This window comes from Bufo gargarizans, chromosome 4 (genome assembly GCF_014858855.1).
Source record: "Bufo gargarizans isolate SCDJY-AF-19 chromosome 4, ASM1485885v1, whole genome shotgun sequence".
Classification (NCBI taxonomy): domain Eukaryota; kingdom Metazoa; phylum Chordata; class Amphibia; order Anura; family Bufonidae; genus Bufo; species Bufo gargarizans.
The window spans coordinates 354,124,793-354,138,673 of NC_058083.1; the positions used below are offsets into that span (position 1 = coordinate 354,124,793).

Sequence of the window (13,881 nt, forward strand, 5' to 3'; positions counted from 1 at the left end):
TATGTTAAACGTTAAAAAAATTAAAAGTAGACATTAGGTATCGCCGCGTCCGTAAGAACCTGCTCTACAAAAGTACCACATGACCTAACCTCTCAAGTTAACATCGTTAAAAAAAAAAAAAAAAAAGGTGTAAAATAAAAGTGTAATAGCAAGCGATCAAAAAGGCGTATGCACCCTAAAAAAAATACCAATCAAACCGGCATCTCATCACACAAAAATGATACCCTACCTAAGACAATCGCCCAAAAACTGAAAAAAACTATGACTCAGACTATGGAGACACTAAAATATGATTTTTTTTGTTTCAAAAATGATATTATTGTGAAAACGTAAATAACAGAAAGTATACATATTAGATATCGCCACGTCCATAACGACCGGCTCTATAAAAATATCATATGACCTAACCCCTCATATGAACACTGTAAAAAAAAAAAACTGTGCTAAAAAAAACATTGTTTTGTCACCTTGCATCACTTAAAAGTCCAACACCAAGCGATCAAAAAGGCATTTGTCCCCCAAAATAGTACAAATCTAACCGCCATCTCGCCCTGCAAATAATGAGCCCCTACCTAAGACAATCGCCCAAAAAAAAAAAAAAAACACTAAAATGATTTTTGGGGTTTCAAAAATATTATTGTGTAAAACCTAAATAAATTTTAAAAAAGTAAACATATTAGGTATCCCTGCGTCAGTAAGAACCTGCTCTATAAAAATAGCACATGATCTAATCTGTCAGATGAACGTTGTAAATAATAAGACATAAAAACTTATAAAATAATAATCAATTTTAATCAATTTTTTTCCAGTAAGAAAGCAAGGGTTAACAACCAAACAAAACTCAATATTTATTGGGCTGATTCTGTAGTTTAACCTGAGATAAGTCCTGTCCCTGAGATAAGTCGGGGACAGGACTCATCTCAGGTTAATTTTCATATGTATAAAATATACATATATAATTTTTTTTGCACAATAAAAGCACACAGAGCTATGGGGACTGGGTATTGCGGATGTGCGGATGTGCTAGTGGCCATCTAACAACCCATGTCCTTAGCTCTATACACAAAATCCCGGTGACAGGTTCCCTTTAAAATGAGGAAAATTGGCTTCTATCTTACAGAATTTTTGCCTTCCTCTTGATCAACTTGCAGGATAACAGGCTGAACTGGATGGTCAGATGTCTTTTTTCAGCCTTACTTATTACTTATTGTGTGCTGGTTTCCACTCATTCCAGTATAGTCTAATTAAAGGGGTTCTGCACTTTCAATTAACTGATGATCTATCCTCTGGATAGATCATCAGCTTCTGATCGGCGGGGGTCCGACACCCGGGACCCCGCCGATCAGCTGTTTGAGAAGGCAGCGGCGCTCCAGCAGCGCCGCGGCCTTCTCACTGTTTACCGCCGGGCCGCCCGCCCACTGACGTCACGACTTGTATCAACTAGAGTGGGAGCGGCTAAGCTCCATTCAAGTGAACAGAGCTTAGCTCCGCCCACGCTAGTTGATACTAGTCGTGACGTCAGTGGGCGGGCGGCCCGGCAGTAAACAGTGAGAAGGCCGCGGCGCTGCTGGAGCGCCGCTGCCTTCTCAAACAGCTGATCGGGGGGGGTCCCGGGTGTCGGACCCCCGCCGATCAGAAGCTGATGATCTATCCAGAGGATAGATCATCAGTTTATTGAAAGTGCAGAACCCCTTTAAATACAGCCCAGGGCTGGACCCTCCCCCATGCAGCACCTGGAAGAAGACCCCAACAAAGAAATAAACTACATTTCATTGGAGTTTTTCGTTTAGACACAGTATTTCCATGCTGAGCATTAAACCTCAGTAGAAAAGCTGCTAACTGGCTGGTTGTATTGGTAACATCTAATGATGCTATTGCCTAGCAATGTGATCGCTGGCACAAACATACTGTACCCAAATAAAGAATTATAAAATTATTCTGGACACTCCATTTTTCAGAAATTAGATGGATTGGGGAGACAAAAGAAAAGAATGATCATAAGAGCAGTTGGAAATGGCAGGATGTGCCGTTGAACCATTGGCAGTGGGGTTAAAGTGGTCCTGGTGGAAACACCCCTTTAAAGTGACCCTAGAGCTAATTGTTTTAGGGTTTGGGGATATTTCCTAAAATGTGAGTGCTAAATAATTTGCTGAAATAGTGTCATCTAAATATTGCACATGGAGGGAGCTGTAGTTTAAATCACTCTTTTTAATAAGTGTTAGCAAAGTCTTTGCCCACCCACCTTGCTTGTAGGGAGTGTGAGGCAGTGACAGGCCTCATGGTTGTTAGGGGAGATATATGGCAGGATTTGCTGTGTCTTCCCCAGAATCACCAGGTCTGAAGAAAGACCAGGTGCAGTAATCACCTAGGGATAAAGGAATCCTCAGAGTGAGAGGGTGGGGACTTGCACACAGAAGGCTGGAGTGGCTCTGTGTGGTCTGAGCCAGGAGGGCTGAGAGACCACTATCCCACAAGAGACACTGGTGTGGGAGCAGCCTGGAGGCTGCTGGAGGTTTGGCTGGGAAAGCTGCATCTCATCACGGGTGTGAACTGTGTTACGCTTTAGGTGAGTCAGGGAAACCTATGTGTTTAGCTAGGGCCCTGACGGGCAAGGTATTTTATTTTGGCTTTGTGTGTTTGTGCTTTATGCCGTGTACCACAATAAAGCACAGTTTGGCCCCTAAATCCTGGTGTCTGTGAAGAAGTGTGTGTTTGCAATCCCTGGAAAAGAGCTAATCCCCTACAGGAGATAATTGTCACGACCCTTGGTCGTGACTCTTGTGGCCGCATGCAGTTGCCTGCGGTCTTGGTGTTGTTGTCAATCACAGGTGAGGGCTATTGTATGTTGCCTCACCTGTGGTTGCCGCTGGCAACATTGGGTATGTGGCAGCAGAGCAGCCTGAGCGGTGCTAGGCAGCTTGCTGCAGTAGGCATGCGGTTGCACCTGGCAACCTCTCCTATAGGTGTGCTTTTTATCGGTGTGCACGGGGGTGTTATGTGTTGTGTGCACGTCCCCTTTATGTTGATGTTTTACCTTCCCTGGTGTTGGAAGGGTTAACTTCCCTCCTAGTGTGTGTGTGCACTGGGTGTGTCTGACTGTGGGTGTGGCTACTTGGCCCTATAAAGCCTCAGTGGAAGGCAGTAGTCAGAGAGGGTACTTCAGCCATGCTTGCTGGAGACATCCTCCTGGTTATTTACCAACTGCCAGTGGGGGCCACCCTTCTGGTCATAAAATGTTACCTTGTTTGATGTGATGTTTATGTGTATGTGGTTGCTTGTTTATTGCACCTTATGGTTTCCTGGTTTCCCGTGTGATGTATGGTGTGTGCTGTTGTCATTTCTGTTGTGGACAAACAGCACTTTTACATGGGTTCCTACTCTGTGGCAGGTAGGTGAGGTTGTTGTTTCCACGTACCTGCCACTGCCATAAGTTGTATTGGATTCCCCTTATTTACAGCTTGGCCATTCTAGGCTTCTGTTCCTCCATGTCCAGGAGGAAAAGGTAGTCTACCCAGCTCCTAGGTTAGGGACCTGCGGAGGGTTAGTAGGGACCCAAGGTTCCAGAGCATGAGTCCTCCTACCTTTAAGGTCGGCTCATGCCGCTAGGAGTTAGGGTCAGATTAGGGAGGCTTTAGGAGATGACCTGCTCCCTGATCCTGTAGTCCTGGCCAAGCAGCGACCAAACATCTACGGGTACCGTCCGGCTGAGGGTTTCTCCCATCCCCAGCCGTGACAATAATCTGTTTTAGGGAGATCCACTGCATTAGAAGATATTTACATTCATTTTTTTTTTTTTTTTATGGAGTCTTGAGTGTGGCATTATTAAGAACAAAAATGCCCATTTTAAACATTAACGTAATGAATAAAGTTTATTTAACAGATTTAAATGGCATAATTTATCCGCCTTGGTTCACAGAGTGATTAGTAGATTATGGGTAGTAGAGTTGTCTCTGTCCCATAGGCAGATTTTTATTAAGGCAAATATAAATCCTACTATCCCTGAATTTAATGGAGGCAAGTATGGCACCAGCGGAGGTAATATTTAGTGTAGGTTACTGTCCTACAAAGTGGTCAATCGGTGGTGGACAGGCACAAAATGTCTCACGTCTCACATTTATGAGCGTAGCATTAATATATTTTCTATAGTGAGTATGGCACTATTGTATTTACTTTATTATTTCTGTTTGCAGAGTGGTGTTGAATTGTTTGCTTTTTCTTCAGCCAGACCCTCCATCATAGAATATATCGATCTATTGTACCACTTTTATGTTTCCAGACTAGTGTTGACTCCTGTGTTTTTTTGTTTTTGTTTTTTTTTCTTGTAAGCTTTGAACTTGAAAAGTTGTGTCGTTTCACTATGTCGGTGAAAAAGAACTATCGGCGTGTACCCTATCATAATTGGAAGCATGCAGTAACCGTGTCACATTGCATGTATGCTATATTACAACATAACAAAGACTTATTCACAGATTTGGAGGTAGGACATAATTTGTATTACAACTTTCATATGCTTTCTCATACTTTATATTATTTGTAACCCAATCCACTTATTGTAATGTTCTTTTTAATACTGTGCATGGTTAACCTGAAGTACTGTATAACATACATTAAAGTGTACCTTAGTTATTTTTTACACAAGCTCAACTATTAGGGAATTGCCAACTCTGCATCTAGGGAAGAAAAAAGAAAATAAACTCACTACTACTTTAGAAGCTATTATTTTGATTAGAAATATCAGTCTATATGGCGTTTCTAGGGGAGAGTGCACAATGGACCAGATTTACTATGTAAAATGGCATAATATAGAACAGTCTGTCTAGATCTGCACTAAATTTATAAACGTGACTCATGCTGGATTTTATATATGGTGCAAGCAATGACACTTTTCTCTGACTCTGTACCAATTATTGGTTGGCATACTGTATTGCTAACAAATCAGGCAAATTACTAACAATACACCATTTCAGGCTCAGATCCTCTTTTAAAGAGAGATTACACACATCACTTTTAGAATAGTAAAATAAAGAAGTACATTTATTAAGGGAATAGTGATGATCAGGCAAATGTATGTCCTTTTTTAGCAAATTAGGTAAATGCAAAGAATTAACTTACAACAAATAAGGGTTATATAAAACAACACATAATTAAACCACACTTTATCTAGACTCCTCCTTAATACATCCAGTATTAAGGTACTTAAATCACCAATTGAGTTAACATCATCTTATCAGCTGAGAAGCCCGTTTCAGCAAAAGCAGTCAGATATTTGATTGAGAACACCAGTTTTCCTTCGCAAAGATGTCTCCTCATAGGTGAACTCAAACTTTGTAACTGAAAAGGTCTAGCTTTTATACTGTGTTAACCAAAGAACTTCACTTCCTAATGAAATATATTGCCTGCTTGCTAGCGGAGGAGACCACTGCTATTACATGCAATGATTTTCTCCACAGCATGTGGAGGAGCGATCGCTATGCCATCACTCATCTCCCTGCTGTATAGTGGTTTGCCCAACCAATAAGAAAACTCCAATATAATACATACAATACACTGGGGTCTAGCCTGCAATACTGTGACCAAAGAAACAAACCAATAACACCAAAGGGAATGAAGAGAACACTCATATAAAATATATGAAGTTTTTTTAATACATGAAATATACACAAAATGACATAAGGCACAAGGTCATGGGAGGACGGGACGCCCCGTGTGTCGGGGCAAGAATCCCCACCCTCACATGTACCGTACTAACAGGGAAACAAATTAGAGAATCCAAGGATACTAAACCACTCACTGATGGGTCTAATGTATGTTACCCAAAAATGACATATGACTAGATGCAAATCCAAAATATGCATAGTATCAACTGCTACCAGTACCGTGTTACACTAGCTCATGAAGGTTGTAATGGCCAGCCTGCAGGGGTGGGTTAGAAAACAAAAGGTCTGGTCGCAAATGTAAAATATAAACAGAGCGAGGGCACGGCAGTGGTAGACATACTAGAAAAATAACTAATGCATATAGACACTAGCAGTGAACATAGGAAATATGTTAATTACCCATGATGTGTGGAAGCATCGGATGTCTGGACAGAGCTGTAGAGGTACACTGTAGAGGCTGGCCTTTACAACCTTCATGAGCTAGTGCAACACGGTACTGGTAGCAGTTGATACTATGCACATTTTGTATCTAGTCATATGTCATTTTTGGGTAACATACATTAGACCCATCAGTGAGTGGTTTAGTATCCTTGGATTCTCTGGTTTGTTTCCCTGTTAGTACGGTGCATGTGAGGGTGGGGATTGTTGCCCCGACACACGGGGCATCCTGTCCTCCCATGACCTTGTGCCTTATGTCATTTTGTGTATATTTCATGTATTAAAAAAACTTCATATATTTTATATGAGTGTTCTCTTCATTCCTTTTGGGGTTATTGGTTGGTTTCTTTGGTCACAGTATGGTGGTTTACCAGCAACAGATTGTGATTATATCCCACGATCTTCTGCCTGCAAATGATAATTTGGATTGATTTGGATTGCTTGATGATCAAACGTTTGCTCAATCATCGGGTACACTGCAAGATGATCGCTAACAAGCTTTCATACGAATGCTCGTTACAAACCTCTGCTGAAAAATTGGCAGTTGTATTACACGCTTTAGATTCACAATATATCAGAATCCCAAGACAAACTATGCAGGCAATGCTTCACTCTTTACACACACATTTACAGACAAATCCTTGTTCATTTAGAGGTCATCAAATAAATGGAACAATACCTTGTACAAGTGTCCTCCAGTCTTATCAGATAAAATGGACAAAGCCTTCAACACATTTTTCACACCAGTTTCTTTATTCATATTAACAGAAATAGTCAAGATCTGAAATAGACATGGCAGACAAATATTCCATTTATACATAGATCTGGATAATTTTATCAGACCCAATGAATTCCAAAGGATCAGAGACTCCATATTCACACTTCACATACTTTGAGACCGATATTTATGCCAGAATTTTGGCACAAAATGGTGCATCTTGGGCTCTGCCCCCTTGTCAGGCATATTGGAGAAAAGTGTGAAAATCTTAGCTGTGCCAATTTTTTTAGACAGATTTTTTGGTGCAGAGAACTTAGTAAATATGGGCAAAAGTTATTACTCATAGCTTCCCCAACTAAATAAAATTGCTTCTGCTACAATATGTTACTAATTGCAGAACCCTAACATGTGAGTAAGTGCACCTCTAAACTTCATTTTCTAAGGCATGAACTATTTTGTAAATCCAGCCTGAGGTAACACTTCAACCTTCAATGGTTAACACAAATATAGTTATCTGTTATATTCCTGTAGATACAGTAATGATGATCATAGTAATACAAGGATAGTGGATTTAATGCATTTTAAAGACAAGCAGGCCATTTCTGAAATGTGCTTAATTTTAAAAGATCTTCCTTTTAGGAACATAGACTCAAATTCAGATTTGGTGAGGATACTGTTATTTTAATAAATTCCAATTTCTCTAAAATGTGCTGTATTGATACACGAGTGGCTAGAAACCTCTAGTAGAGTGCAGGGAGAATTAGTATATTTTTTCTTTTGTATTTTATCTTGTATTTTTCAAGTACACACTATACAAATAAACAATTGCATCATAATTTGCAGATAGATGAGTTAAAATAAAGAATAATTCCACAATTTTCTTTAATATTCTTTTTGTTTTGTTTTTTATTCTAGAGGAAAGGGCTTTTAATAGCATGCTTATGTCATGACCTAGATCACCGGGGGTATACAAACAGCTACTTACAAAAATTTGATCACCCCCTGGCAGCATTATATTCAACCTCAACAATGGAGCAACACCACTTCTCCCAAACTGTGTCTATTCTGCAGGTAAGAACAGTGAAAGTGTCCTCTGGGGAGTCAGGTAAAAGTAGTAAGGTGTAAAACTACTTTGACTTGGCTTTTTTAAATTTATTTTTAGATAGCATTGCTTGTGATTATTATAGAAGTCTTGTTGCAGCATTAGCTCTTGAAAACCATGTAATATTCTGTTTTTAACATGACAGTTTTTTTTAATTTTATATACAGTAGGTAGCCGAGAGCTATGCCACACAAGTGTTTTATAAGAGGTACATGCACTGCAACTGCTTAACCTCCCAGATATCAACCTTAGAAGCTAAAATAAAATGGTAGCTGCGGCATTTATCACTTAATAGTTTGACCTTCCACCATACTGAAGTGAAGCAGAACAGTTCCCCTAACACTGTGGAAAGATTTGCTACACTAGAAGATGTGAGCTGACACTACAGTACTTGCCAAGCACTTAAATCCTTCCCATTGTGTTTAGGAGATTAGCTCTATCTTAATTTGTAATTATTATATTTCTTAGGGGTAGCTTCCCCTAAAAAATGTATAAAAAGAATTTTGGACCATGAGAAAATTTTTCATTGCAACAGTGTACTAGTATAAATGAACTTCAGGTGAAATTGCCCTTTAAAGGGGGTATTCCAATTTTATTAAGTTATCCCCTATCCACAGGATACGGGTTAACTGTTAAGTCAGTGGGAGTCTTACCGCTGGGACCCCCCACCAATGTTGAGAACACGACCCCTCAGAAATGAACTGAGCAGCTAGTTGGGCATGCGCTCATCCACTCCATTCATTTCTATGGGAGATCCGGAGATAACCAAGCTCTATATTCAGCTATTTACAGGACGCCCATAGAAATAAATGGATCAGATGAGCTCATTTTCAGGGGCTCCATGGGGTATGGGTCCTGGGCTCTGATGATAGGTGGGGGTTCCAGCAGTAGGACTGATGTAATCTTTCTCCACTATCATGTGGGTAGGGGATAACCGGAATTACCCTTTAATAAATACAACTTCTAAATCAGAATATTTCAAGGCATTATCTGGGATGTAGATATTCAGGTCAGTTGAGGCACCCCCACTGATCAGCTTTTTTGGGCAGCTGCTTGCTCCATCCACTTTGTAATAGCTATGTCGGAGTATAACAGCTCAGCTCCCATTAGTGCGCTGGTAACTTCATATTGGAGAGAGTCTTAAGTCAACAGAGTGTTATACCAATAGCTGCCTAAAACAGATGATCAGTGGGGGTGCTGGGTGTCTGACTCCCACTAATATGATCTTGATTACCTATCTTGAGGACCAAAGGTTACATTGTCTAGAGCCTGACACCGCCTCCAAAGAGCATGGGCATTTTTGTGCCATCTCTCCCCCAGGTAAACTACATACTTGCACCCAACCATCCACATGATGTAAAAGAAAATGTGATTCATCATGCCGGGCTACTTTCTTTCAATGCTCCATAGCCCAGTTCTTATGTTCACATGGTCAGTTTTGGAGGAAAAGACACTCTGACTAGTTTGCATCTATGGATTTCCAAACTTGGCAAATTGCAACGCATGAGGCACCTTTACTAAAGACAGTTATAATTTATGCCATTTGTATGTAATGATACCTAGCTGTCATAGCCAGCAAATTGTGTTGGAAGTAAAAAAAAATAAAGTCTAGCCTTTGCTCCCCATGCACATCAAGTAGACTTGGGCACCCATGACGTTGTTGCTGGTTCACTAGTTGTTGTTCCTTAGGCCTTATTTAGTAGGTACTACCTGTTCCACAAGTTTGCATCTTTGAAGGTGCTATGACCAGTCATCTAGCCTAATCATAACAACATTACAATTATTTAAAAATAAGTATTACTGTAAACTATTGGAGAAAAAGAAAACATCCCAACAATACAGAGTGCACCCTGGTGGTGCCACCCACACTCTGTATCTCACCGAATATGAACAAAAAATTGCCCAGATACAATAGTATCAAAAATTGAAAAAAAGATGAATAAATGGAACTGTAATAACAAAAATGAACTTCAAGAACCTAGGGGGGAGATTCATCAAAACAGGAGTGTGGTACACTGGTCTTTGTATTTTCTGCGCTGCCGAAAGATGCGCTTAACTTATGGTGAGGCACAGGCCTCTTCATAAATTAGGTGCATTCTCTGACAGTATATGCGCATAAACTGTTAATTTATGCTAGAAAAGTGGGGTACTTAGTAGAGTTGAGCGAACACCTGGATATTCGGGTTCGAGAAGTTCAGCCGAACTTCCCGGAAATGTTCGGGTTCGGGATCCGAACCCGACCCGAACTTCGTCCCGAACCCCAACCCCATTGAAGTCAATGGGGACCCGAACTTTTCGGCACTAAAAAAACTGTAAAACAGCCCAGGAAAGGGCTAGAGGGCTGCAAAAGGCAGCAACATGTAGGTAAATCCCCTGCAAACAAATGTGGATAGGGAAATTAATTAAAATGAAATACATAAAAATTAACCAATATCAATTGGAGAGAGGTCCCAATAGCAGAGAATCTGGCTTCACATCACCCACCACTGTAACAGTCCATTGTCATATATTTAGGCCCCGGCACCCAGGCAGAGGAGAGAGGTCCCGTAACAGAGAATCTGGCTTCATGTCAGCAGAGAATCAGTCTTCTTGCCATAGCAGAGAATCATGCTTCACGTCACCCACCACTGGAACAGTCCATTGTCAGATATTTAGGCCCAGGCACCCAGGCAGAGGAGAGAGGTCCCGTAACAGAGAATCTGGCTTCATGTCAGCAGAGAATCAGTCTTCATGTCATAGCAGAGAATCATGCTTCACATCACCCACCACTGTAACAGTCTATTGTCATAAATTTAGGCCCAGGCAGAGGAGAGAGGTCCCGTAACAGAGAATCTGGCTTCATGTCAGCAGAGAATCAGTCTTCATGTCATAGCAGAGAATCATGCTTCACGTCACCCACCACTGTAACAGTCTATTGTCAGATATTTAGGCCCAGGCAGAGGAGAGAGGTCCCGTAACAGAGAATCTGGCTTCATGTCAGCTGAGAATCAGTCTTCATGACATAGCAGAGAATCATGCTTCACTTCACCCAACATTGGAACAGTCCATTGTCATATATTTAGGCCCCGGAACCCAGACAGAGGAGAGGTTCATTCAACTTTGGGTTGCCCCGCAATATAATGGTAAAATGAAAATAAAAATAGGATTGAATGAGGAAGTGCCCTGGAATACAATAATATATGGTTAAGGGGAGGTAGTTAATTGTAATCTGCACAAGGGATGGACAGGTCCTGTGGGATCCATGCCTGGTTCATTTTATGAACGTCAGCTTGTCCACATTGGCTGTAGACAGGCGGCTGCGTTTGTCTGTAATGACGCCCCCCCTGTGCTGTGCTGAATACACGTTCAGACAAAACGCTGGCTGCCGGGCAGGCCAGCACCTTCAAGGCATAAAAAGCTAGCTCTGGCCACGTGGACAATTTAGAGACCCAGAAGTTGAATGGGGCCGAACCATCAGTCAGTACGTGGAGGGGTGTGCACACGTACTGTTCCACCATGTTAGTGAAATGTTGCCTCCTGCTAACACGTTGCGTATCAGGTGGTGGTGCAGTTAGCTGTGGCGTGTTGACAAAACTTTTCCACATCTCTGCCATGCTAACCCTGCCCTCAGAGGAGCTGGCCGTGACACAGCTGCCTTGGCGACCTCTTGCTCCTCCTCTGCCTTGGCCTTGGGCTTCCACTTGTTCCCCTGTGACATTTGGGAATGCTCTCAGTAGCACGTCTACCAACGTGCGCTTGTACTCGCGCATCTTCCTATGTGGGCAACTCTGCTGTCGTTGCGCAGGCACTGCAGCATGTAGTCGCTCATGTGTGCCAGGCTGCCCAGAGGTAAGGACAAGCTGTCCTCTGTGGGAGGCGTATCGCCATCGTCCTGCGTTTCCCCCCAGCCACGCACCAGTGATGGGCCCGAGCTGCGTTGGGTGCCACCCCGCTGTGACCATGCTTCATCCTCACCCTCCTCCTCATCCTCGTCCTCCAGTAGTGGGCCCTGGCTGGCCACATTTGTACCTGGCCTCTGCTGTTGCAAAAAAACGCCCTCTGAGTCACTTCTAAGAGACTGGCCTGAAAGTGCTAAAAATGACCCCTCTTCCTCCTCCTGGGCCACCTCCTCTTCCATCATCGCCCTAAGTGTTTTCTCAAGGAGACATAGAAGTGGTATTGTAAAGCTGATAACGGCGTCATCGCCACTGGCCATGTTGGTGGAGTACTCGAAACAGCGCAACAGGGCACACAGGTCTCGCATTGAGGCCCAGTCATTGGTGGTGAAGTGGTGCTGTTCCGCAGTGCGACTGACCCGTGCGTGCTGCAGCTGAAACTCCACTATGGCCTGCTGCTGCTTGCACAGTCTGTCCAGCATGTGCAAGGTGGAGTTCCACCTGGTGGGCACGTCGCATATGAGGCGGTGAGCGGGAAGGCCGAAGTTACGCTGTAGCGCAGACAGGCGAGCAGCGACAGGATGTGAACGCCGGAAGCGCGAACAGATGGCCTGCACTTTATGCAGCAGCTCTGACATGTCGGGGTAGTTGTGAATGAACTTCAGCACATGCGCCATGATTCAGCACATGCGCCAAGCAAGGGATGTGCGTCAAACCGGCTAGTCTGAGAGCTGCAACGAGATTTCGCCCATTATCGCACACCACCAGGCCGGGCTTGAGGCTCACCGGCAGCAACCACTCGTCAGTCTGTTGTTCTATACCCCGCCACAACTCCTGTGCGGTGTGGGGCCTGTCCCCCAAACATATGAGTTTCAGAATGGCCTGCTGACGTTTACCCCGGGCTGTGCTGAAGTTGGTGGTGAAGGTGTGTGGCTGACTGGATGAGCAGGTTGAAGAAGAGGAGGAGGAAGCCGAGTAGGAGGAGGAGGCAACAGGAGGCAAAGAATGTTGCCCTACGATCCTTGGCGGCGGAAGGACGTGCGTCAAACAGCTCTCCGCCTGGGGCCCAGCCACCACTACATTTACCCAGTGTGCAGTTAGGGAGATATAGCGTCCCTGGCCGTGCTTACTGGTCCACGTATCTGTGGTTAGGTGGACCTTGCCACAGATGGCGTTGCGCAGTGCACACTTGATTTTATCGGATACTTGGTTGTGCAGGGAAGGCACGGCTCTCTTGGAGAAGTAGTGCCGGCTGGGAACAACATACTGTGAGACAGCAAGCGACATGAGCTGTTTAAAGCTGTCTGTGTCCACCAGCCTAAATGACAGCATTTCATAGGCCAGTAGTTTAGAAATGCTGGCGTTCAGGGCCAGGGATCGAGGGTGGCTAGGTGGGAATTTACGCTTTCTCTCAAATGTTTGTGTAATGGAGAGCTGAACGCTGCCGTGTGACATGGTTGAGATGCTTGGTGACGGAGGTGGTGGTGTTGGTGGTACATCCCCTGTTTGCTGGGCGGCAGGTGCCAACATTCCTCCAGAGGCGGAGGAAGAGGCCGAGGCGGCAGCAGCAGAAGAGGTAGCAGGGGGAGCCTGAGTGACTTCCTTGTTTTTAAGGTGTTTAAACCTGAGGTAGTTGGTACACTAGGACGTGTGGATGTGGCAGAACGGCCACGTCCTCTCCCAGCACCAGAGGGTTCACTAACACCACCACGACCATGTCCGCGTCCTTTACTAGATGTTTTGCTCATTGTTATCGTTCACCACAACAACAAAAATATTATTTGGTCCAATGTATTGAATTCAAATTCAGGCCTTCTTTTTTTACAGACACCTAACACTATCTGGCTCTCTATTTAGGTACCGTATTACACTAATACAGGCACAGCAGTAACCACAGATTTAGCTGACTATAAATTTGAGGCCTATTATTTAGGCGCTGGGTGACAGGTATACGTTTACAGACAGAATTAGACTTGGATATGCACAGTAGCGTGTGTGTGAAGTTATTGAGAATGACCCTATCAGCACCTTGAATCTAATATACCCTTTAAGGGATAGATTTAAAGTAGGCCTGATACAGCAGAAACCACT

At 43.3% G+C, this 13,881-nt stretch overlaps 1 protein-coding gene across 3 annotated transcripts in view; it reads left to right on the forward strand.

Annotated features, from left to right (window-relative positions):
• PDE10A (phosphodiesterase 10A) overlaps positions 1 to 13,881 on the forward strand; it is a 333,722-nt gene that overhangs the window by 252,199 nt on the left and 67,642 nt on the right. For all 3 annotated transcript variants that reach the window (XM_044292077.1, XM_044292079.1, XM_044292078.1), the window contains exons 16-17: positions 4,327 to 4,477; positions 7,729 to 7,884. In XM_044292077.1, coding sequence (XP_044148012.1) covers positions 4,327 to 4,477; positions 7,729 to 7,884 — 307 coding nt within the window. The remainder of the gene's footprint in view (positions 1 to 4,326; positions 4,478 to 7,728; positions 7,885 to 13,881) is intronic.